General features: G+C 34.2%; 2 protein-coding genes across 2 annotated transcripts; one reads left to right on the top strand and one right to left on the bottom strand.

Moving 5' to 3' along the window:
• Positions 1-15,628: 15,628 nt before the first annotated feature.
• LOC115951546 (ethylene-responsive transcription factor 12-like) lies at positions 15,629-18,851 on the top strand. The gene is made up of 2 exons (XM_031068728.1): positions 15,629-15,651; positions 18,380-18,851. The coding sequence occupies exons 1-2, from the start codon at positions 15,629-15,631 to the stop codon at positions 18,849-18,851; spliced, it is 495 nt and encodes a 164-aa protein (XP_030924588.1).
• Positions 18,852-22,069: 3,218 nt separating this feature from the next.
• LOC115951545 (transcription factor ORG2-like) lies at positions 22,070-24,452 on the bottom strand. The gene is made up of 3 exons (XM_031068727.1): positions 24,150-24,452; positions 23,235-23,594; positions 22,070-22,279 (listed from the first exon to the last, which is right to left on the bottom strand). The coding sequence occupies exons 1-3, from the start codon at positions 24,450-24,452 to the stop codon at positions 22,193-22,195; spliced, it is 750 nt and encodes a 249-aa protein (XP_030924587.1). The 3' UTR covers positions 22,070-22,192.
• Between the last annotated feature and the right edge of the window lie 977 nt (positions 24,453-25,429).

Raw genomic sequence — 25,429 nt, 5'->3', positions numbered from 1 at the left:
TGGAAAGAGTAGAAACTTGGCTCTCAAGGGTATAGAGGAAGAGATTGAGGACTCTGAAGATGAAGATGAAAGTGAAGATGAGAATGAGGATCTAACCTTCATAACTGATGAGATTATCAAGCTTCTTCAATTTAGAAAAATGATAAGGGCAAACCTCTTAGGAAATCTAAATCCTCAAGGAATGGCAAGAATGAGAAACCCCTCATCCAATGCCATGAGTGCAAAGGTTTTGGTCATATAAGGATAGAGTGCCCAAACTACCTCATGAAGGAAAAGACCAAGGAGTCAAAAGATAAAGAGTTGGTTGCTACTTGGAGTAATACTGAGAATGACTCTTCTGATGAGCATGTGGATGAATGCAGTCATGTTATGGCCTTTGCTGCCTCAACCGATAAGGTGATTATGGAGAGTGCTAGTGATAGTGAGGATTCTTCTGATAATGAAGTATCCAAGAAGATGACCTTTTAGGAAGCCTATGATAAGCTATGCACTGAAGTCATAAAATCTGAAAAGATTTCTCATCTTTGTAGAAAAGAGCTTAATAAGGTAAAAACTGAAAAGGCTGATCTGTTAGTCAAACTAGATGAGACTACAAGGTTAGTTGAGACTCTTGTTGGGGAGAACACCTCATTAGAAGAGAAGGTCAAAAGTCTTGAGGTTGAGCTTAGTCAAGCTAGAACTCAAATAGAGAGGATGTCTAGTGCAAATCTTGATGAGGTATTGAGTGCTCAAAAGCCTAGTTCTGATAAAACTGGCTTAGGATATGCTGTTTCCTCTAGCCCCCTCTTCCATGGCTTCTGGATCAAGGACTGTCTTTGTGCCTCAATCTGAGAAAGGTAATAAATGTATGAAATCCAAAACTGTTTTGGCTAATTCTAAATCCTTTGTTAGACCTCATGTTTGTCACCATTGTGGTGTTTCTGGACACATTCATCCTAATTACTTTAAGTTGTATCCTCATAAGCAATTGTCCAAACGGTCACAAGTTTCCTCTCAAGGATCTACGCCTTTGTTTGGAGAGTTATTAAAAACTTTGAGCTTTTTAACTTAATTTCAAGAGAATTTTAATTCTTCTATGTCCTTTAGTAGACATACTAGGACACGTGCCTTTTCATCTTCACAGCCAAAGACTCGTGTTGTGTGGGTGAGAAAGGAGCCTAAGACTTAATTGTCTTTACTGTTTGTCCTCTGCTTTAATTCTCTCTATCTATAGTAGGATTCTCTTTGCTTGATTTCTTATCTGCTTTTGGAATCATGCTTTCATACATCTACACCTTTCTATCATGCCTTCATGCCTATGCATCTTTCTTTCATTCTTTCATGTGGTTGTCTGTTTTTGTTTGGTTGTTTAGTTTTTATTTTGTTTATTTTTCAAAATAAAAAGAGAAATATCAAAAAAATACAAAAACAGTGTATATTTTGCGTACATTGGTACTTATATACCTTGGATGGCCATTAAAACAAAGTTTTCTAAATTTTGTATCTTTTGTAGCTTGGATGAGTATCTCTATGCACAACTAAGTAAGTGAGCTTTGTGGTTCTTGTTTGTGATAAGTAAGATTAAGTAATCTCTTGTACTTAACACTCGTATCACTCTTTTTGACGGGAAGGACTAGAAAATTCTAAGAGAAAGACATAAATAACCATCTCACCACTATTACCCGCCAATCATAATATGACACATGTATGCTTCGGCATAGCAAAAGTGCAGTGTCAATGATATTTGTGTACTTCGGCATAGCAAAATTGGAATGTCAATTGCTTACCATCATTAGGTTTCTTTTCTCTCTCTTATATGCCCATGCATGATTTGCTTAAAAGAAAAATATGCAAAGAAAATAAAAGGCAAAAAGATCAAAAATGCTTTAAATATAATTGCAAGAGTGTATTCTAGGAGATATGGGAGTTATAGGATGTACCTCGAAGGTGATAGTCCCCATCAAGCAGTTATGATTGTGTGTGAGCTAAAGTGATTTTCTCATATCTCAAATCGTCATAACATATATACACTTATGCAATATTGCGAAGTTTTTCACACACAACATGCAACATTCTTTGCTACTTTTGATACATGTGCAGGTACAATGTGATTTGGTCATCATAAGGTTTACATGTGTTAATGTATTCTCACTAAATTGTCTCAACTTGTTTTTGAAATATAAAATTCGGTAGACTTGTTTAGTATATGTGTGTGTTTTGAGATCTATGTGCTTGACATTTTTCTTGTTGAGAGATTTGTTTTTCACATGTTTTGCATCCTTCTATTATCTTGTCATTCGTAGCATCTTGTTTCATTACATTCATGCATTTATATGGATTCTTTGTGCCCCCTTGATCATCCTTGATCATTTTTATGTCTCTCAGGTGAAGCTTTCTAACTTCTTGTACCCTTTGTCAATCATGACAAAAAGGGGGAGAATTTGTGGAGAATATATGGTTTTTTTTTTTAGATTCTACAAGTTATGGGGAGTGCTTACCTCTTTCTTTTTGTACACCGGTCTTGTGACCATGTTTACATACATTGTGCTTATCTTTGATGATATATGTCTTCTTCACCTATCCTTATATATTTTATTTCTTTTCTATCTTTATACACATGTTTTTACTTGTATGCAATCTATTATTTCTGTTTCACACAAAGATGTCTTGATGAGTTTTGTTTAAAGTGTTTCAGAAATACAGGTTGTCAAAGTCTACTTGCCATAAACTCTCTTCTTGCAAAATTTTTCAAGAGCTTGTGTTAGGATATATTTTATTGTATTCAACAAGTGAGTATGAGTTAAGTGATTTATGACTTCTTTCATATATTCATTTGTTTGTTGTGGTTTTATCACAGATTGCCAAAGGGAGAAATTGTTAGGACATATTTTGTGTAATTGGCTAATCCTTTGACAAAACACACTTTACTTGTAATTAGGTAGATCTAGGATGTATTTAATACTTCAAGAAACAAGATTTCAAGACCAAGTGTTGAAGTCATCAAGTCTGTCCAAGAAACAAGTGAAGAAGTGCTGATTTTTTAAAGCTCGATAGCTACTCGACACCTCTCGACAGCTAGGCTATCTATCGAGCTCCTCAATTAATTGTTATTGCAATCTCAACACCTCTCGATAGCTAGGTCGATCGATCGAGCAACCTTCTGTCCCCTCGATAGCTCCTCGATAGCTTCTTGATAGTTGTATCTGTCGAAGTTTAAAGCTTGACACCCCCTCGACACCTGGTTATCTGTCGAGGTTACGGGAATTCAGATTTTCAGATCTAATTTTCGACCCAAGCTTATGTATTTGTGTAGGGTTTCTTTTCTCACAACCCTAGACCTATATAAGGCTTATTTTAGAGGCTGTCACATAAGAGAATACAAGGAGAAAATATGCAAAAGGTGACTGATGCCTTATTCTCTCTGAAAGAAGCTACTATGTCTTTGCGCCTTATGGTTTTGTAACCAAGTGCTTCTTGATTTTCATTGTTGATGAAGTGAAGAACTTTGCAGCCAACATTCTTCTTCCTCAAGTTAGTGAGTGAGTCACGTACTGGGATTCGTGCAAAGGAGTTAGTCACGTACTGAGATCCGTGCATCAAAAAGGGTGGCATTCATATATTGAAGAGTTCAGAGGTTCTAAAGCGGTAGAAGGTTTCTCTGTGAGTTCATCTATGAGAATTGTAGAGTCTAGGGACAAAAGTTTTGTACTAAATTTGAAACTTCTCTTTACTATAGTAGATTGCTTTTTGGGAAGGTTTCCCCCCAAGTTTTTTACTGTGAAATTAGTTTGTTTCATTGGTTTTCCTAGGTCATCATATCTTGTCTTATTTATTTTTCCGCTACATGATTTTGACATGATATTGATGTTTGTTTGATTTAAAAAGTTTTATTCATAATAAATTTAATTAACAACTTGAGTTTAAAACTTGTTAATTCTATCAATCGGGGTCTAAATTTCCCAACAAATGATAGAAGTGATGAAGTGAGAGGGGAAGTAAATAGTAAGATCTTCTAAAAGGGACAACAAAAATTGAGCATGAGGCTCTATGATAAAGTTATAGTGAGACAGTGGAGTAAAAACAAATGTCATCACCATATTAAGGAATCTCGGACCTTTTGTAAAGCTTGAGCAAAGGTTGTTTTAACGCTCACCCCATATGGAAGGTGTCTCACAAAAATGAGACAAAAGCTCGTCTTTGGACACAATCCTAAGACACTGACAACTGGGGTAATCAAGATGTGATACCCTCGGGGTATGTAGTATCTCGGATATAAGATCTAGAGTGACTACAATGCATGTACCTCGAAGTGTCGTGGCAAACCGAGGTACAGAGGTATCAATACTGTGTATATTGGAATAAAAATCTTGTATAAACATGATAGGGCACCTCAAGGGTATCTCACAAAGAAATTCCCATCCCCAAGTCCGAATGACACTGGGTAGAGGAATGTCGGAAAAGTCCGACAGAATGACATGGCGCTCCGGATGAACGCCACATTTCTGAAAGTTCTCAAGGAAGTCCTGCTGAGCCTTCCCATCATGGAACCGAACATGAAAAGGGGGAACGGGATCAGAAGAAAAAGAAGACCCAAAACCAAGAGGGTTCTACGTCGAAGTAGATTTGAGCTTGGGTGCCATGTGCAATCTATCCGAAAGAGAGAGAGAGAGAGAGAGAGAAACAAATCACAATCACAATCCAAAAATAGGAATGAAGGAGTACATATGCATGAAATATGGATGAACAAGTGATATGCTAAAAATAAATTGCATCATTGGTTGAAACCCAATCCAAACCTACCAGCACACAATTTTCAATAATCAAGCATATACGTTTTTAGACCCCTTAAAACACAAGTTATTTAACCTAGTTATTTAACCAAGTGATTACTTAGATAAATTATTCAAATCTAGGCTAACACAAGTAAATCATATCATGTAAATAATGTGGAAAAGTAAAAAATACAACGATGTGATAACCCAGAACCAAATCGATAAAAACTTGGGGAGGATTTAACCTAGTTATCTTCAAGGTAAAACCGATCTACTATGAAAGAATTGAAGTTTTACAATAAGACTTAGACCACTAACATCCTATTGCTACCTCAAGTAGAAAACTTACTACCACGACCATGTGATAGTTCTGAGTCCACGGACTACTTCTTTCCTTAATCCATAGCTACCATAAGTATTCCTACTTGTGTTTTTCTTTAAACTCCTGAAATAGCAATTGAAGAGATCACCAAGTTCTCAACATCAATCTTAATCTTGATAACTCTAAGTATGTATGAAGATAAACACCTCTAGATCTCACAAGAGATTCACACACACAGCATATCAACAACCTCTAAAACGTGGTTAGGGTTTTTTTTTTTTTATACTTGAAGCAAACCATAAAACCTTACACATTATATGGGCTTAAGCTGAGTTGGAAATTATGCAAAAAAAAACAATCTGCATGAGATTTGATCAATCAAGTCTGATTTTTGATCGATCGAGTCTTGCAGATTTAGTCCAGTAAATTCTGCAATCACTCAACTCCAACTTTACACATAAACACACTTTGAGCAGCCTAAATCTAGACTCTAAGTTTTGATCATGGTTTGCCAACATTACACATTGAAGTTCTAATACATTTAGATTCTAAAGTCTTAGAACCTAACAAAGCACACATCTAAATGCATGAAACATTGTTAAAATTATAGTGGAATGCAATGCATGAGCATGTTACACCAAAACAACACAACCCAACCCACAAATTTCACAAAATTCTCAAAAAACCCAAAAATTTTCAAAAACCCAAAAACTTAGGTCTAAAATGCATGAAAAATGAAAAATGAAGGTTTTAAGACACGTACCAAGGGATTTGATCTTGGTAGAGGCTAAAAATGGAGTGGGTAGAGAGATTTGAGTAAGGGAGAAGTGTTTGGGGCAAGAGAAAAGGTTTTCTGTCGAAAGAGAGGTGAGAAAATGAAACCTGATTTTGTACTCAGCCCTTAAATACAAATCGCAACTCTATGGATCAAAGTATCTGTCAAGATCTGTCGAGCACTAAATCTTGACAGAAGTTTATCTATCAAGGTGCTATCGAGGATCTGTCGATGGCAAAAACACTTCGATGGATGGATCTAGAAGCTGTCGAGAATCTATTGGCCAGACAGAAAGTTTCTCAATGGATCGAGAAGTTGTCGAGAAGCTATCGAGAAAGATTCCAGAAAGCTCGATGGATCAAAATTGTGCAAACCTCTGTCGAGAAAAGAAGAAAGAGGGGCTCGATAGATGTGAATTTGTCGAGGATCTGTCGAGAAGCTGTCGAGTTTAAAGAAAATGAGTTTTTCAAGGAGAAAAAACACAGAGATGAATGCATCAAGCAAGCTACTCAAACATAGATTTAATCAACATATTAAGCTCTCAAAACATATCTCAACATATATGCAAAGCATTCAAGATCCAAAACACACTCACACACACTAAACAAGTCTAACCAATTTTATATTTCAAAAACAAGTTAAGATAGTTTAGTGAGCATATATAACACATGTATTCCTTGTGATGGCCAAATCACAATGTACCTGCACATTTATCAAAAGTAGCAAAGAATTTACGTGTTGTGTGCGAAAACATAGTACGATTGCATAAGTGTCTCGTATTATGATAATTTGAGATATGAGAAAATTAAATACACTCACACACAATCATAACTGTTTGATGGAGACTATCACCTTTAGGGTACATCCTATAACTCCCACATCTCCTAGAAACACGCTTGCAACCATATTTAAAAGCATTTTAATTCTTTTTGCTTTTGATTTCTTTGCATATTCTTTTTCTTTTTGAGCATATCATGCATGGGCATATAAGAGAGAAAGAAGAAATACCCAATTATGTTAAGTCAAAAACATCACAAGTTTGCTATGCTGAAGCACACAAATGTTATACATGATTAGAGGGCTTTAGTGGTGAGATGGTTATTTATGTTTTTCTCTTAGGATTTTTTAGTCCTTCCCGTAAAAAAAAGTGATATGAGTATTAAGTATAAGAGATTACTTAACCGTACTCATCACAAATACAAGCCACAAAGCTCACTTACTTAGTTATGGATTGAGATGCTCATCTAAGTTATAAATGATACAAAGTTAAAAAAACTTTGTTTCAATGGCTATCCAAGGTACAAAAGTACCAATGTACACAAACACACACTGTTTTTGTATTTTTCTAATTTTTCATTTTTTTTTATTTTTTATAAAAAACAAAATAAAGCAAAACTGAAAACAAACAATATAAAACATGTTAACCAAAGTAAAGCATAAAACTAGACTGACTTAAAACAAGAAAGCAAAACAAACAAGTAATGCATAAACAAAAAGGGAGAGAGAGAAAAAGTGATTAAATCACTTTGAGCCTTTTTCCTTCCACACGTTGGAAGAAAATTTCCTTTGAGCAAACCTTTGATCCGGTGATGAGGGGAAAGAGTTGAAACCATTCAAGTTCGAAAGGAACATGAGGGCCATGAGAAGATCTCCAAGACGAGCAAAAAAGATGGAAACTGATTCTAGTTTTAGGACAAGAGCATATTATTACTTTATTGAGTGGCTAACCACTTGTAACAATTTGGACAAGTATGCCCTGAAGCTCCACAGTGATGACAGAAATGCAACTTCTTCAGTTAAGACTTTTTGTTGTTAATCTTCTTAGTCCTAGGGTTTCTAGTCTCTCTTTTTTCAACCTTAGGGGGTGCTCCTAGAATAGATTTTCCCTTGTCTAAGTTCTCACTAGCTATTTCGGTTTTAATTTCATCATTCTTAAAATTAATATTATCAGTAAGTGAGACAAATACAGTAGTACTAGAAGTGGCAATATTAGGAGAAGAGAAATTATACCCCAAATCGGTTTTGTCAGAAGCAACTTTCTGAAAGCTAAGCATCTCATCAAGTTTTGTACTGGTAGTCCTCTCTAATTGTGCTCTAACCTGGAATAGTTCTGCTTCAAGCTTCTTTATCTTTTCAATAAGGAAGTTGCTCTCGAACTGCAAAGCTCCAATGGTTTGATTTGCTTCATCAACCTTTGTAGAGAGCTCCTCTCGATCCAGCTCCACATCACTCGACTTCTTGGTGGCCAGCCTATAAAGTTTCTCATGCTTCTCGGAAATCTTGTACAACTTAGAATAGGCTGTATAGATGTCATCTTGTTCATCCATTTTCTCAAACTTAGACTTCATCAAGTCCTCTTCTTCATCTACCTCTTCTACGATCACCTCAGTAGGATTTACTGTGGCAATGAAGGCATTCAAGATTCCCTCATCATCATTGTCATCTGACTCATCCTCAGGCTCAGTGTCACTCAAGGTTGCAACAAGGGCCTTGCTTTTCCCAATTGTCTTGAGATATGTTGGACATTCTTATTTCATATGTCCAAAACCTTGACATCTAAAGCACTTTGGTCCGGAGGGAACAGTGTACTGACCGCCATCCTTAGCATCCTTCTTTCCTCTATCTTGGCTCTTGAAATGAGAAGAACTAGATTGTTTACGGTCCTTGTCAAATCCTTTCGTATTGGCATTCTTCATAAACTTCTTAAATTGCCTACTAATGTAGGATTTCATCTTAGAATCTTCATCGTTAGAAGACTAATCAATCTCATTACTTTTGGCCTTTAGTGCCATGCTCTTACTCTTAATTCCTTTCCCAATTCTAGTCAAACCCAATTCATAGGTTTGCAAATTACCAACCAGCTCTATCAAAGGAATAGAGTCAATATCCTTTGATTCTTCAATGGCAATAATCTTGGTATGAAATCTCTCAGGCAAAGACTTTAGCACCTTTCTTACAACCTTGGGTTCCGGAATAGTTTCCCCAAAATTAAAGGTTGAGTTGACTATGTCCTTCAATTTGGCATAGAACTCATCAAAAGACTCATCCTCCTCTATTTTTATCTCCTCAAACCTAGTAGTGAGCCTTTGGAGCTTTGAATCCTTGGCAGCCTTAGTTCCTTCATAGGTTGTCTAAAGGATAGTCCAGGCTTCCTTAGCAGTTTTAGTTGAGGATATCTTCTTGAACTCCTCATTGGTCACCGCACTAAATAGTGCATTCAATGCTCTGCTGTTGAAATTTGCCGCTTTGATCTTAGCATCATCCTATTCAGCCAGCGGCTCCTTTGGCTTAGTCTAGCCAATCTACACAGCTTACCAAACTTTTTAATCTAAAGACTGTAAAAAAGCTCTTATGCGTGCTTTCCAATATGCATAGTCAGTGCCATCAAATAAATGAGGTATAATAAGAGATTGTCCTCTATCCATGACAAACAGGAGTCAATGGATCACACAACTAAGATTAAACCAAATCAGAGTATGCCCGCTCTAATACCACTTGATAGGCCAAGAATGTATCGACCCTTTTTGGTAAATTAATCAATTAATTAGCCAAGTGAATTAACTAGATTCAATTACATGCAATAATCATGGTAGCACAATCAAATCACCAACTAAGTTAAACAGGTGCAACGGAAAATAAATTAGACATAGGTGATTTGTTTATGAATGGGGAAAACCACCAAGGCAAAACCCCACCGGGTGATTTTAAAGTCACCACTCCAAAGAATCCACTATTATCAAAGCAAGCGGTTATAAGTAAAAGGAATCCTAGTACCTAATACCAACCTACAGTTGAACCCTTACCCCAATACCCAATTGGACTTGTAATGTAGCGGTAATCTCTCATTTCAATGCAAGGCTCCCAGTACGTGACTAACCAATGATGTACGAATTCCAGTACCTAACACTCATGGATATGCGTGAAATCAGAGCTAAAAATTCTAATTTCGTAATTCTCGACAAATACAACTGCTATCGAGCTTTTGTCGAGCTTCAATATTAAACCTCGATAAATATTGTACGTTTTTAGACCCCTTAAAACACAAGTTGATTAACCTAGTTATTTAGTCAAGTGATTACTTAGGTAAATTATTCAAATCTAGGTTAACACAAGTAAATCATATCATGTAAACAATGTGAAAAATAAAGAACACAACGATATGATAATCTAGGAAAACCAAACTGGTAAAAAACCTGAGGAGGATTTAGCCTAGCTATCCTCAGGGTAAAACAGATCCACTATGAAAAAATTGAAGTTTTACAATAGCGACTTAAACCACTAACATCCTATTGCTACCTCGAGTAGAAAACTTACTACCACAACCACATGACAGCTCCGAGTTCACGAACTACTTCTTTCTTGGATTCACAGCAACCACAAGTATTCTCACTTGTGTTTTTTCTTTAAGCTCTTTATGCAGCAAGTGAAGCGATCACCAAGCTCTCGATATCAATCTTGATCTTGATAACCCTAAGTGTGTATGAAGGCAAACACTTCTAGATCTCACAAGAGATTCACACACACAGCATAAACAACAACTTGAAAATGTGGCTAGGATTTTTCCTTTTATACTTAAGGCAAAACATAAAACCTTACACGTCATATGGGCTTGGGCTAAGTTGGAAAATTCTACACAAACTTCGATCGATTGAGCCTTGCAGAAAGTGAACAGTAATTTTCTGCAATTACTTGATTCCAACTTCACAATAAACATACTTTGATCAGCCTAAATCTAGACTCTAAGTTTTGATCATGGTTTGCCAACATTACATATTGAAGTTCTAAAACATTTAAATCCTAAATCCTTAGAACCTAACAAACTCCCCATTTGGCAATCAGTGACAAAACACATAACAAAACAAAATGCTCAAAGTTACAAAACAGCCCATTACAATAAAATTGCCCAACCAAAAACAATTCAACCTAACTACTATCTATCAGTTGTAAGTGTAGATAGCAACACGACTGAATCAATCTGTATATTCTTGAAACACTTCAACAAACACATAAAAGCATGTGTGGAAAATACAAGTAAAACAAAATAAATTCTTGATTTCATAAAACATAAAATAAAAGACATATATCTTGAATAACCTCATAATATAAATCAATAGTCAATGTAGCACAATTTGAAACAAGAAACAAAAATAAAAAACATAATGTCTCCCCCTAACATATACATCACATAAAAATAAATACATAAAGATAAATACATTAGGAGCCAAAAAAATAAAAAACAGGATGAAGTACCTAGATACAATCTAAAGCTCCACAGCTCCAAAAAGTCAAAAACTCCCCCTATCTCCATCCATATGTACTCCCCTTTTTTGTGACAAATTGCTAAAGGGCAATCAAGACTCATCATCAAAAGGAGGTTGTGGAGGTGACCGCCTAATGCTCGCCAAATCCGCACGCAAGGCCTGAAGCTCCATGAGCACATCCACCAAAAGCTGACCATGAGCCGCCTAAACTGTCATGACAGTGTCCAACATACACCGAATGCTAGAATCACCCGAAGTCGAAGGTGGAGGATCAACAGCGGCTGTCGAATCAACATACTCCTCAGCTGTGGGATCACCTGAAGAAGGAGGAGGAGGAGGCACAACACCCGAATAAGACTCTACACGAAGGCGTTTAGAGCTAGCTCTCATTTGAGCAGCTCTCTACCAAAGGCAAGTGGCACCTATGGGGGCTATAATGTGTACAGGCTCAAAAGCAGAAAACTCATCTAATCCTAGATGTAACAAAATCCGATGTATAAAAACAGGGAAGAAAAGACCATGTGCAGTAGAACTACTCCTATGAACCTCAACCAAGGATCGAATGAAAATAGTAGGAAAACTCATAGCAACATTTGTCACAAGGGCATACAAAAATGCACATCTCTCAATAGGAATCGTGTGCAAGTGAGAGATGGGCCAGATGGAATGACAAGAAATCCAGAAAAACAAGTAATGAATCTTGGTCAACTCATGAGAGGTAATCCGAGGATCAGTACCCCATTGGGAGGAAGTACCAGTGAGATATGACATAATGTCATCTAGAGTAGGGGTCTCATCATAAGAGTACATAAGTTGCTGTACCTTAGGCACCCCAAGAGCAGAGGCCACTACCGAAGGAGTAATGACATACTCTTCACCCCGTATCCAATTCTTCACAAACTGAGTGTTGGAATCATTGGAGTGGACCGAGAGGTTCAAGTCGAACTCTCTAATCAAGGTAGCCGAAGGAGGATGATTTATATCCAATAAAAGTAACCAACCCCTACGCTCAAAGTGCCTCCAAATTTCCAGATCTAACTCATCTAACACTACCTTCCTCTCAGCCCAAACTGATATAAAGATGTTCAACTTCTCATAGGTTTTTTGGTTTTTCTCAATTTGAAACCTATCACTGTCAAAGGCTAAAGAAGAAGAGGAAGTGGTTTTCCAATGGGCTCTAGTCTTCCGAACCATGATGCTAAGGAGTGGAAAGGATAGACAAAAAAGAAACCAAAGAAAGAAAACAAAGAAAACCAAGGGTAGACTGCATCAGACAATGTTAGAAAGAAAATAACAAAAGAAAATATTACTCTATATGATGCATGAACAGAATAAACACGTGATGCATGCTCTAATGCATTGAGAATAATCCAATTATACTTTAAAAACCAAGAATTGACGTGAACATAGAGTTTATAACAAAAACCCCAAACTTTGAAAACCCACTTTCAAAACTTTAACCAAATTAAGTAATTAAGCATTGCACTAGATAGAAATCATCATATAATGACATAATCAATCAATTTCATAAGTCAATTTTACCAAATTAAGTCCAATTGAACAAAATCCCCAAATTCGAGTAGTTATAAGCCCTAGGATTTCATGTTGTTCTCAAATCACCAAATTAATCAAATTAAAGCATGGTAAACATGTTTACATCATCTTAGAAAAAAAACCCGTTGATTAAATTGGACAAAAACCAACTCAAAAATCAAAAACCCCAAATTCCTATAGGTTCAAAAATTTCCCTAAAAATGCATGAAAAAAGTGAATAAACTAAAAAAGAAAGGGTATAAAGGTCTTACCAGCACTAGAAGACAAAAACCTTGAGAAAAATTTGGAAGAAAAACGACAAAAATTTGACTTAAATTTGGATCGGTCAAAGAGAGAGAGAGAGAGAAAAGCTTTATGAAAAGTTTGAAACAGTAAAGAACACGTGAAAAAGCTTGTTTTAAAAAACTCTCTGAACGATTTTTGATCGGTTGAAAATTAGATTCAATAGATTGAAAATCACATTCGATCAATCCAACATCAATCGAGCAGCGATCGAGCCAGGTAGATTCAAACCAAGTTTTTTATCGCAATTTCGATTGGTCGAGCAACAAGTTTGATCGATCGAAAATCTGGATAAATCAATTTTTTGAAAAACAGAGCATTTTAATACAGAAACTCCTCAAAGCACAATATTTTATGAAAAGAATGCATGAGTATGGAATGAAAAGTTTTTCAAAAACCCTTAAATTTAACCCCAAATCTTCCAAAAACAAGATTTTCAATCAATTCATCCTTAGATCTCAAATTTAAAACACATTTTGCATTAAAATCAAGGAACTTTTAATCTTGGATGGCCACAACAAGATCACACACAATATCATGTATTAAGTTTAGCAAAGAATAACTTGTGTAGTGTGTGCAACTAGAATAGCTTAAGATACATGTGAAGTGATAAGTAAATAGTGATCAATCACAATTTCTACAAAATTCCTCACATAAGTTTGAAAGTGACTATTACCTAAAGAGTTACATCATATAACTCTCACATCTCCTAGAATAAAAGTTTGCAATCATGTAAGTTTCTTGTTTTGCCTCATAATGTACACACCAATTTTATTTGATTTGAAATTTATTATATCCTAATAATGTACACACCAATTTTATTATTATAAGCTAAGGCTACACCTTATATTCTTTTTGTGCATGTACTACACTTTCTCGAGTACAAAATCTTATGATATGCACTAAGGTGTTCATGATTGGCTAGTAAACAGTGGTGAGATGGTTATTTATGCCTTTCTCTTAGGATTTTTTAGTCTTTATAGTCAAAAGCATATGACTTCAAAATCAAGATCATGTGGTCAAAAACTATAAACAACTCCCACACAACATGCACTACAAGGCTCAAACTAGTAAAGTGCAATAAAATAAGCTCATCCAAGCTAAACAAGGTACATAAACATGTTATGTAAAAATAATATGACCAACCTTGATTTCAAATCTAAGTAAAATAATGCAAAACACAATTTCCTTTCCTTTTCCTTTTTTTTTTTTTTTCTTCTTTTTATTTTTGAAAATAATAACAAAAACAACCTAGCATGAAATGCATGAATGTTATACAATACAAATCCTAGAAACAAAGAAAAACAAAACAACAAAGAAGAATGGTCATAAAGAATAGAGAGATGAAGCACAAGGACCATGTCAGAAAGACTCAATTAGATCGAGCATTTTGCATCCAAAACTTTTAGATGCAACTCTTGCATTAGAGTTATTATTCATATTAGAATGATGAGCAACTCCAGAATTGGAATAAAGGTTTAAAGCCTTTACCAACTCACCAATAAGTACCATGGGATCTTGTGCTTGAGGCACAGGTACTTTTGGCTTATTTGCTCGCTTAGCAGCTTGCAACTTAAAATAGTTTGGACGAATGTGTCTAGTCTTTCCACAAAAATGACAAACCCATGTAGGTCTATCATGCAACTTATCCTTAGGAATGGTAGAATTCTTAGACTTAGACTCTTTAAGATCAACCATAATCTTCCTAGGAGGTGTAACTTCTATTGGTTTGACAAGTTCACTTACGGAAGGCTCAGAAGAAAAGACAAAGTTTATGGAATGTGTCTTAGGCACAAAGATGCTATTTTCAAAACCTAGACCAGTTTTGTCTAAGGGAGACTTCTGAATACTCAACATGTGTTCAAGTTTTGAACTAGCAGACCTATTTGTTTATTCTCTAATAACAAATAATTCAAGTTCCAAATTCTTAACTTTATCAAGCAATAACATGTTCTCAATCTTCACCTTATCAAGCAATTCATTAGCATCAAACAATTTTAAGAGCAAGTTTTTATTATCAAGTTCAAGAGAAGTGATTTTCTGTAAACCTAAATCAACATTCATTGCATCCTTTGCAGCAACCTTGCAAAGCTTATTATAGGCTTCTTGCAGATCATCATTCTCAGAGAGTTCCCCATTAGAAGGGTTCTCATCAACAACAACACTTTCATCAACTACAGTAGTAGCTGTGAAAGAAATGAAGTTTCCATCCTCATTACTATCAGACTTATGATCAGAAACTTTATCATCACTAAGGGTTATAGCCATAGCCTTACCCTTTGATCTCAAGAATGTAGGATATTCTGATTTCACATGACCATACCCTTAACAACCAAAACATTGTTGACCCATAGAATTATTAGAGGTTTGACCTACTTTCTCTTTGGGTTTTTCAGTATTGTTCACTTTAGTGGGATCATTCCTTCTAACATTTCTAGGTTCAGCATTGTTTTTACCTCTTGCCCTTCTGTTATTGTTCCTAAGAAAGTTTCTAAAGTTCTTGGCAAGATAAGCAATCTCTATAGCAAAGAGTTCATCATCAAATTCATTCCCATCAACATCATTAACAGACTTAAGAGCCATTAATTTGGATTTGTTTGTTTTAGGTAGGTCCAACTCATAGAACTGGAGAGATCCTACAAGTTTATCAACAGGGATAGAGTCCACATCCTTGCTTTCAGTAATGGCAGTCACTTTGGGTCTGAAGTCCTTAGTCAAAGATCTAAGTATCTTCCTAACAATCTTAGGTTGATCATAGATTTCACCCAAATTATTAGCAGAGTTAACAATATCATTCAGTTTAGCATAGAATTCATCAAAATATTTATCATCAGACATTCTAATACTTCCAAACCTAGTAGTTAACTGCTGCAGTTTGTTAATCTTAACTACCTTTATGCTTTCATGCACAGTCTAGAGAATATTCCATGCAGTATGAGCAACCTTAACATTAGAGATTCTCTTGAATTCCACCATAGAAACAGCATTATAAATAGCATGCATAGTTTTGCTATTAAAAGCGGTTGCTTCTTTCTCAGAAGTCTGCCACTCACTAATTGGAGTAGTGGGCTTCTCCCATCCGTACTCAACGGAATTCCAAATTCTCTCATCAATAAATTTCAGGAATGCTTTTATCCTTACTTTCCAGTAGGCATAGTTATTTTCATCAAAGTGAGGTGGGATCACAAGAAAGTGACTGAGTTCCATGACAACAATGGTTAATGATCAACTCTTAGATCAAAGGATCTAAATACTAGAGCTAACCCACTCTGATACCACTTGTACGTTTTTAGACCCCCTTAAAACACAAGTTGATTAACCTAATTATTTAGCCAAGTGATTACTTAGGTAAATTATTCAAATCTAGGTTAATATAAGTAAATCATATCATGTAAACAATGTGGAAAATAAAGAACACAACGATATGATAACCCAAGAAAACCAAACCGGTAAAAAACCTGGGGAGGATTTAACCTAGCTATCCTCGAGGTAAAACAAATCCACTATGAAAGAATTGAAGTTTTACAATAGCGACTTAGACCACTAACATCCTATTGCTACCTCGAGTAGAATACTTACTTCCACGACCACATGACAGTTCCAAGTCCACGGACTACTTCTTTCTTGGATTCACAGCAACCACAAGTACTCCCACTTATGTTTTTCTTTAAGCTCTTTATGTAGCAACTGAAGCGATTACCAAGCTCTCGACACCAATCTTGATCTTGATAACCCTAAGTGTGTATGAAGGCAAACACCTCTAGATCTCATCACACACACAGTATGAACAACAACTTGAAAACGTGGTTAAAGTTTTTCCTTTTATACTTAAGGCAAAACATAAAACCCTACACGTCATATGGGCTTGGGCTGAGTTGGAAAATTCTACAAAAAAAATTCTGCACGAGTTTCGATCGATCGAGCCTTGCAGAAAGTGAACAGTAATTTTTTGCAATTACTTAATTCCAATTTCACAATAAACATACTTTGAGCTCTAGAATCTAAGTTTTTATCATGGTTTGCCAACATTACATATTGAAATTCTAAAACATTTAGATCCTAAATCCTTAGAACCTAACAGATATGATTCTGTCGAGATATTTGTCGAGATTTAATGAACAACACTTTTTCACTTGTTTCTTGGACAGATTTGCATGGCTTCAATACTAAACTTGAACACTTGTTTCTTGAAATACTAAACATATCCTAGATCTATCCAATTACAAGTAAAGTGCGTTTTGTCAAAGGATTAGCTAATTTACATAACATATGTCTCTAACAATTTTCATATATGTCCTAACACGTTTCTCAAAACTTTTCAAAAAAAAATCTTTTCTAAAATAAAAGGTGTTTTTTCAAAATAATAAAAGTTAACGATGTAACTTTTTATGCACTTTAATTTCAAGTCTTTTCTTAGAATAGTTGTAGTTTGAGGATTTCTATTTAAGCACATTCTCTTGAGTCTTTAAACGCCCTATAAGCTTACATTGTCCTAATATTTCTTAGCATTAATGAGTTTCCTTTGTTATCTTTTTGCATGATAAAAAAATAAGAAAATGGAGGAAAACAACAAGGTGCTACTCTTCTAACCCTCTTTCTTTTATGTTGTGATTTATTTTTGTATAGCATATAGTATTCACATGCTAGCTAATAGTAAATAAATACTCACATGCTATTGTAAAATATACTTGTATGTTGTCTCACATGCTACCTATGTATATATCTCACGTCTTGATTGTATATATTCTTTGGAGTTAATATTCACATGTTAGTTGTATGGTACATATTTAATCACATGTATATTTATGTACATTGTTTGCAAAAAAAAAAAAACTTTTTCAAAAAAAAATCAAAATGCCAATTATTATATTTTTTAATAAAAAGTTAATGTTTGAAATAAATTAAAGGCGAAAAGCACATTTTGGTCCCTACATTTTCGCATGATTCCTACTTTGGTCCATAAATTTTATTTTTACCGCTTTTAGTCCCTGTTTAGAAAAACGTCTTCTGTTTTAGTCCTTTCCATCAGTGCCGTTAGGGCACTGACCTACGTGGCAAAGGGAATTATTAAAATAATAATAAAAAATTTTATTTTGTCATTAAAAAATACCAAGTCAGCATTTAAATTTTAAAAAATAATTTATTAAATTTAACTAAATAAAAAACAGAAATAAAAATAAAAAATCACATTAATTAAGATTAAAGTGTGTCTTGAGCAAGAACAACAAGAACACATACACAAACCCAGAAATTAAAATTCAAAAATTAAAATTTTCAAAATCATCACATACACATGAAAGTTTGGAAATGTTCCAATCGGGGCCACGTGAAAGACAAAATAAACTGCAAAAACAACCCAAACACACACTGTACATGACAACAACATAAAAGAAAAAAACTCAGTAATGCTTTAAACTTTAAAAAGCAAACCCAGATATAGATTCAAAAAAAAAAAAATTAAGTTCCCATGGAAGAAGACTAGGGTTTGGTTGGGTACATTCGACACACCCGAAGAAGCTGCACTCGCTTACGACGGTGCCACTCGTTCGCTCCGTGGAGCCAAAGCTAAGACGAACTTTTCGCCAACAATTCCAGCCACCATAGGCTGCGGCGGTGGGCTTCCTCTCCCTCTCAATCTCAACCTTCCCTCCTCCAACAAACTCGCACTCGGCGAGTTTTTATACACTGGTGTTCTCAAAGACATCAACTGTGTCGCCACCAAATCTGACCCGTCTTCTTCGTATCAAGTTAAGCGAGAACCTCAAGCTTCCGCCTCTGCTGTTACTGTCGCTTCCGCCGGACCCACACATCATGTCCCTGAGAGCTCCGCCATGGCGTCGTTTCTGGGTCTCGTGCGGCGTGGTTTGCCTGTCAATCTCAACGAGCCGCCTCCTTTGTGGCTTTGAATGACATGAATGAATGAAGTGAATGCTGGTCTGACCTATTTTATTATGACGGTGTTTTTCACCCCTTTAATTAGTTCCTTTGTCTTTATTTATTTTCTCTTTTTCTTGAGACTATCTGAGTCTAGTAGTATTAGACTATTAGTAACGTAAAAACAAAAAGTTTCAAGAAATGTATATTTTGAACCCAAATTTTAATTTTTGAATTTTAATTTCTGGGTTTGTGTATGTGTTCTTGTTGTTCTAGCTCAAGACACACTTTAATCTTAATTAATGTGATTTTTTATTTTTATTTCTGTTTTTTTTTTTTTAGTTAAATTTAATAAATTTTTTTTTTAATTTAAATGCTGACTTGGCATTTTTTAATGACAAAATAAAATTTTTTATTATTATTTTAATAATTCCGTTTGCCACGTAGGTCAATGCCCTAACGGCACTGACGGAAAGGACTAAAACAGAGGGCGTTTTTCTAAACAAGGACTAAAAGCGGTAAAAATAAAATTTAGGTACCAAAGTAGGAATCGTGCTAAAATGTAGGGACCAAAATGTGTTTTTCGCCTAAATTAAAAAGAAAAACTATTTTTGGATGGGTGTTGTGGGGTGTCTAACATCTTCCCACACGTAGCCAAACTTCCAAGTCCAAGATCTTTAGTTTAAAGACTTTTGGTTTACCTTAATTAATGAACCTTTAAAATTTGGTTTAGTTAACTAAGTAACTTAAAATAAAATTAGACATCTAGATGATAAATCACACATAATACAAAACCAATGGTTGGTGGTCTCCTAAAATAAAAATAAGAAAAAAGGACTCACATACACACACCTCACTCTAGATACACAAGCACACAAGAGTCACGTCGCCAAGGACCCAATGTGCGACAAAACCCGAAAATTTCAAATTTTTGGGGGGCGTCCACAAAAACAACTTTTAACATCAAAACATAACATGAAATGGATCAGAAAACTAGGGTTTGAAGATACCTTTCTCTCTCTTCTATCTCATCCAAAGAACCCATGGTCGAAGCTTCTTGCACCTCCGATATTATCATTCACTGCTACTCCATTCACTGCCACCATTTAAGACAATGGTTCTCTCAGGCCTTCATTGCAACTCCATGGCTAATCTAAGAAAGGAAGTTGGGGTTTGTGTTCGATTTGGTATATGGGGTTCATTAATGGTGGATTTGGGTGAGGAGTTTTGGTTTCGGCTAAAATTGTTAAATGATTGTATGGGATTCATTAATGGTGAGTTTGGAGCCTTGGGTTTAGGGCCATGAATTTTTTGAGATTAGGCGTAATATCCTGGTTTGGTTTTGCGATGGAGGGCTTATAGTGGAGCATAAATGACATAGTGAGTTTCTAACTTCCAAGCCAAATATTTGAGGTGGTGAAGGTTTTGTTTCTAATGCAGTTATGCAACTGAGATGAAAAATTTCATGGCAACGGGAGCCAGTAAGCTACAAATGAAAATTTTTTATATGGTTTATTTTTTTCTCAATTTAAAAAAGTTTGGTTGTTGTTTGTTTATTTTATTGTCCAAAGAAAAATCTCTCTCTCAAACGAAGTGCCAAATTAATGAAGCTAAGGACTATAAAGAGTAGTGTTATTGACTTCTTGTGATTTGTGTCTTGTGATATATCGGGTAGTGTAAAATTTGGATTGTGAAAGTATATACTAAGTTTCAACTCAAATACTCCGCTTTTTGATCCATTTTATGTTATGTTCTGATGTTAAAAGTTGTTCTCAAATGAAAAAGCTATAAGTGGGTTACAGAAGTCTAATGGAGCTAACTTCAACTAGGTACAATGATAAATTTCAAACCACAAATAGGCAACTTAAATTTCAACCAAAGTTGTAATTTGCCTTTTAAAGAAAAAATAATACATGTTACATAAAAATAAAAAATAAATTAAAAAAAGTTAATAAATTTGAATTTAAATTAATACATCAGAAGAAAAAAAAATTGTAATTTGTTTGTTTTTTATTAAATTTCAAACCATAATAGAGTGTGATTCTTGGTGAAAAAGTGACCCTTGACGATGGGTCACAACATTTGGCAATGGTTAATTACCGCTATCAAGAGTGCTGTGACATTTCATGAAGGAATGGATATGTTTATATAAACAGAGTAATGGCTCATTTGGATAGATGATGATTATTCTAAGTGTGTGATGTTGAAGAGAACAACACACAAACAAATATCTCTCTCATTTTTCTCTTCAATTTCATTAGAGCATTTAAGTTGTGAATGTAGTGTGTTTTGTTTTTATAAAAAAATCACCATACGAATCTCAACGATACTCTTTTTTTTCTTTTTTCTTTTTTTTGATAAACTCAATGATTTTCCATATATGAAAGGCATTGCAGAACCCTTATATAAATCATGTTAATTTGTGAATCTAAGGAATGAAAAGGTACGCTTATAAACAAATTACTTGTTTTAATGTTTATCACTTCTGCTTTCCAACAAAACCGATGAAATAAGTTTATCCAAACAGTTAGAACATTGCAAATCATTCTTGATAAACTTCAATTTGTCCCAAAAACTTCAACTATTAGAAAATGGTGAATTAAATTTTTTTAACTATTATTCTAACACACATTTTCACATGTGTTAGAATAATTAAATTATTAAATTAGTCACTTCTTAATAGTTTTTTATACAACTAATAATTTATCAATATTCAGCTTATTAATCCATTATTATTTTTATAATGAGAAGCTATACATGGGTAAGAAATATTTCCCTGATCAAAAAAGAAAAAAAGAAAAAAGGAATTATTTCCAAGCCGAACTTGTTTGATTATTGACAACTATAATATAGGCCATATGATGCGTTATGTACAAAAAGAAATCCTTTATTTCACTTTATACTATTTACGTCAATTGTAGTATGTATTGTCAAGTGTCTGATTTCTTTCCATATAAAAATTTGGTTGTTTTATAAAGAAAGTTATAAGAAAAAAAAAATGCATGCAAATTGTAAGTGGAGTATGAAGTGGAATACAAAAAAGTAGGATAGAGGATTTGCATTCGGTTACATATAATACCTTATATCTACTTACTCATGTATACAACTCATAGTTTTAAAAACTAGACCAAACAGGACGAATGAACCGGCCGGGAACCAATTCTGTCCGGTAAAAACCATTAAAATTGGTCAAAAACCAATCAAATACTGAGAACTGGGAGTAAAAGCGATTCTTTAATTGTTCCAATTTTTAAAACCATGATACAACTACACACCAATAGTCTTGTTAAAATAACCAGAGCACTAATAGATAGAATCACATACGGACTTGGCACTCTAAAGGGTAAATTAATCATCAATAGAATCAAGATTTTCATAGCAACAGCTCTTCTCTCTTGTCATACAGGGACATGAGTTTCTCACTTAAAATCTCGCACTCCAGTCCATGAGTTCTTTCAACCTGTATAACTCAAAACAGAAGAAGGAAAAAATAAAAATTAGAACAACTATAGTATAATTAACAAACTAATATCTAAGAATATTTTTTAAAGGTGATTTGCATGGTTAAATAATAGTCAATGGAGGTTTTGATACGAATGCTGGAGAAGGAATTGAACTTGAATTAAGTCGGTTAAAATGAATTGACTAAATTAGATGCCTTAACTTGTGTAAATGAAGGATAAACTCGTTATTTAAATATTAAGGGGAAAAAGAATAGTGCATGGCATAATGTTAAAGGTTATAGTCAATGGCAAAGCCACAAATTTTTTTCAGGTTATATAGGGATACGAAAATTTTTAGAGTTAAAAACTTGTTCAAATAACAATTTATCTTTAGAATTCACATTATTAAAAATGCAATAAAAGTCAAAAGCTAATTAAATATATGTATATATCTTACATAAGTGAAATAAATAAATAGTGTATCAATTTATCTAACTCGCTAATAAGTAGCAGTTCACCATCGACTTGCATAAAATATAAATATTTTATTCACAAATTTTTGAAATGATTCAATTCACACTTGTTTATAATTAGCATTATAATTAAGTGATTCTTTGTCTATAATTTAATAATAGAATTACATGTGTAATGACATACTTTGAATTTACAATGATATCTACGATCCTAAACAACAAATTAACTATTAGTTTTGAAAGAAATCTTTAATAAAAAAAGGACTTAAAAATAAATCAATAGAAAATAAATTGTTAAACAAAACCAATAAAAAGTATGAAATATTATTAAAAATTTAAGGGGCCCAAAAATTTATAAATAAATAAATAAAAACAAGTTTTTGATTAAAGAATATAATGAGTGATGGAGTGCAAAAATTCAGGGGAGTCCTCCCTCAGCCACTGCTTAAAAGGATGAGATTGAGAATTAAAGAAGGAAGAGACCTATACAAAAACAAACCTGAAGATGTAAATTACAAAAAATCCTCCCTCCAAAAGACTCAAATGATGACGCATTTAATAATATAAGCCCATCCTCCTCTAAGTTGCAAAGAATCTCAGATAATGGAGTCTTGTGGACTTTGCCATCTATTGATATTTGAACCACAATTTGCCTACTATCAATACGACTTGCCCAAATAGATATTGAAGTGCTTTGAGCAATGATTTTTGGTTTTTCCTCTTCAAGAGTTTCATCTTCTAACCTAGAAATCCTTGATAGAAGCTCTTCCTTTTTATGAATAAGTCCCTTCACTTCCTTTTGTAGCTCTGGTATGTATTTTACCACACTTGAAACTGTTTTCGGAATGCTTAACTTCTTCTGTACCACATCTCAAAAAAAAAAAAGTCACAATTGCCAAAATATTAGTGGAAATACAGTAATTGAAGATGTTTTTAACATAAAGGAAAAAACTAGTACATTCTATGACACTTATTTTTAGCAGGAAGAAGATGAGTGAAGAGTTAAAAAAAGAAAGGTGATTGGAATAGACAATTTTTCTACAAACCAATTTGAAGGAAATTTTCACCAGTCCACTACATGATAACTCAGAAAATAATCCTGTGTATTTATAGTCATATGACCTATCGAAGACGCATGTGACTTATTTAAATAACTCAATGAATCATATCATGATTATGATGACAAAGTTTTCCTCTAAAACATTTTTGACTTAATGCATCTGTTAAACCGCTGCATAATGGGTTGGTGGAAATCTTTGTCGATCAGATTAGCCACTTACCTTTCCCTTTACTCCCTCTCCTATCTCTCATTTCTCTTTATTCCAAACATACCTAAACTCTTTTTCCCATCCCCACTCCTCAAGAGAAAGAAGAAAGAAGCCGAAATTTAAAAAGGAAAAGAGGGGATCAGTACCGTTCGATCTGTGCCTGGAAGCAGTGAACGGAGAGAGGAGTACAAATCATTCACCTTCTTGCGACGATCACGCTCACTAGCATTGTGGTTAAGCTTCTTATGCATTTTTGGGTCACCATAACTAGTTATTGGCGGCGTAATCCGATCAAGCTCAACTTGTGCCTGCTGAGATGTAGAGAAATGAAGAACTGACTCTACTGTCTCCGAGTCTCCGACGTGGTTGAAATTCTGGTCATAATTTGTGTGATTATTCTCCAAGTACCATACCGTGGTTGAAACCAACGATGGTGATAATGCTAACATGATGGATTAGTTGAAGGAGCAGTTTAAGACTCAATTAGTTTGCCAATAAAATGAGATGTTCATGACATGTATTTATAGGTATATATCTACAGCTGCCGGCCAGTAGTATCAACCTTAGCAATATTTTATATTTTTTTATTATAAGAAGGGATAAGACGGTTAGCTGAGGTTACATTATAATATATTGGGTGATAAAAGAGATGATCAAATGATATTTAGTAGCTTCTGAGAAATTGCTATTCGCAGATATGCGTTGTCTCTGCCCGCAAGCGATAGACGAAGGTATATACTTGTGTATATGTATGTCATGGTTCTAATAATACCATCTTCTATGTTTTCTTAATCAATATTTCATGCTCGATCATCTAATGATGACGTGCCTCCTGACGCATAGTGAATTTACAGTACTTTAAAATATTAGGATATGTTTAGTAATTTTTTTTTTCCTTATTTTGTTTTTTTTTTAAATAATTTTTTATTTTTAAGACTAAAAAACTTGTTTGACAATCCAAAATGGACAAAAAAAAAAAAATTTTTCTTAAAGCTTAATTTGTAAAGGAAATTGAAAACATGCAAAAGACTGTTTTTAGTTCCTAATTTTTAAAAGTCAATAAAAAGATGTATTTAATTTAATGAATCCGTCTCATTTAATAAGTTAGTATTAGAGTTTAAATCCTAGTAACAACATATTTTAGTATTTTTTATTTTTTTCTTTAAAAAATTATCTTTTTAATTTCAACTAACCAAACATATTTTTGATTTCAAAAAATACAAGAAAATTGTTTTTTCTTTATATTCCCAAAAACAAGTTTTTGAAAATAGAAAACAAAAACCGTTACCAAACATAACCTTAGGATGTAGATTATCAATATCTATCAACAAATAATAATAAAAAGGTCTAAAATAAGTTGACATTGTTTAAGAACAAGTTGCGATTGAATTTGCTCAAACAACTTAATAACTGTGAAATCTTTCCT

Source organism: Quercus lobata, chromosome 7 (assembly GCF_001633185.2).
Source record: "Quercus lobata isolate SW786 chromosome 7, ValleyOak3.0 Primary Assembly, whole genome shotgun sequence".
Lineage (NCBI taxonomy): Eukaryota > Viridiplantae > Streptophyta > Magnoliopsida > Fagales > Fagaceae > Quercus > Quercus lobata.
The sequence above is the reverse complement of the archived record's forward strand: the minus strand, read 5'-3'. Positions and strand labels throughout refer to the sequence as shown.

Bases quoted from the DNA above. Each gene is read 5' to 3' on its own strand.
- LOC115951546 (XM_031068728.1), top strand. From the start codon at position 15,629: ATGGCAGTCACTTTGGGTCTGAA. The intron at 15,652-18,379 runs GTCCTTAGTCAA...AAGCAAACCCAG, and splicing joins GCAGTCACTTTGGGTCTGAA to ATATAGATTCAAAAAAAAAA.
- LOC115951545 (XM_031068727.1), bottom strand. From the start codon at position 24,452: ATGTTAGCATTATCACCATCGTTGGTTTCAACCACGGTATGGTACTTG. The intron at 23,595-24,149 runs GTACTGATCCCC...GATGTGGTACAG, and splicing joins TTCCAGGCACAGATCGAACG to AAGAAGTTAAGCATTCCGAA. The intron at 22,280-23,234 runs GTTTGTTTTTGT...TGAGTTATACAG, and splicing joins TTTGTAATTTACATCTTCAG to GTTGAAAGAACTCATGGACT.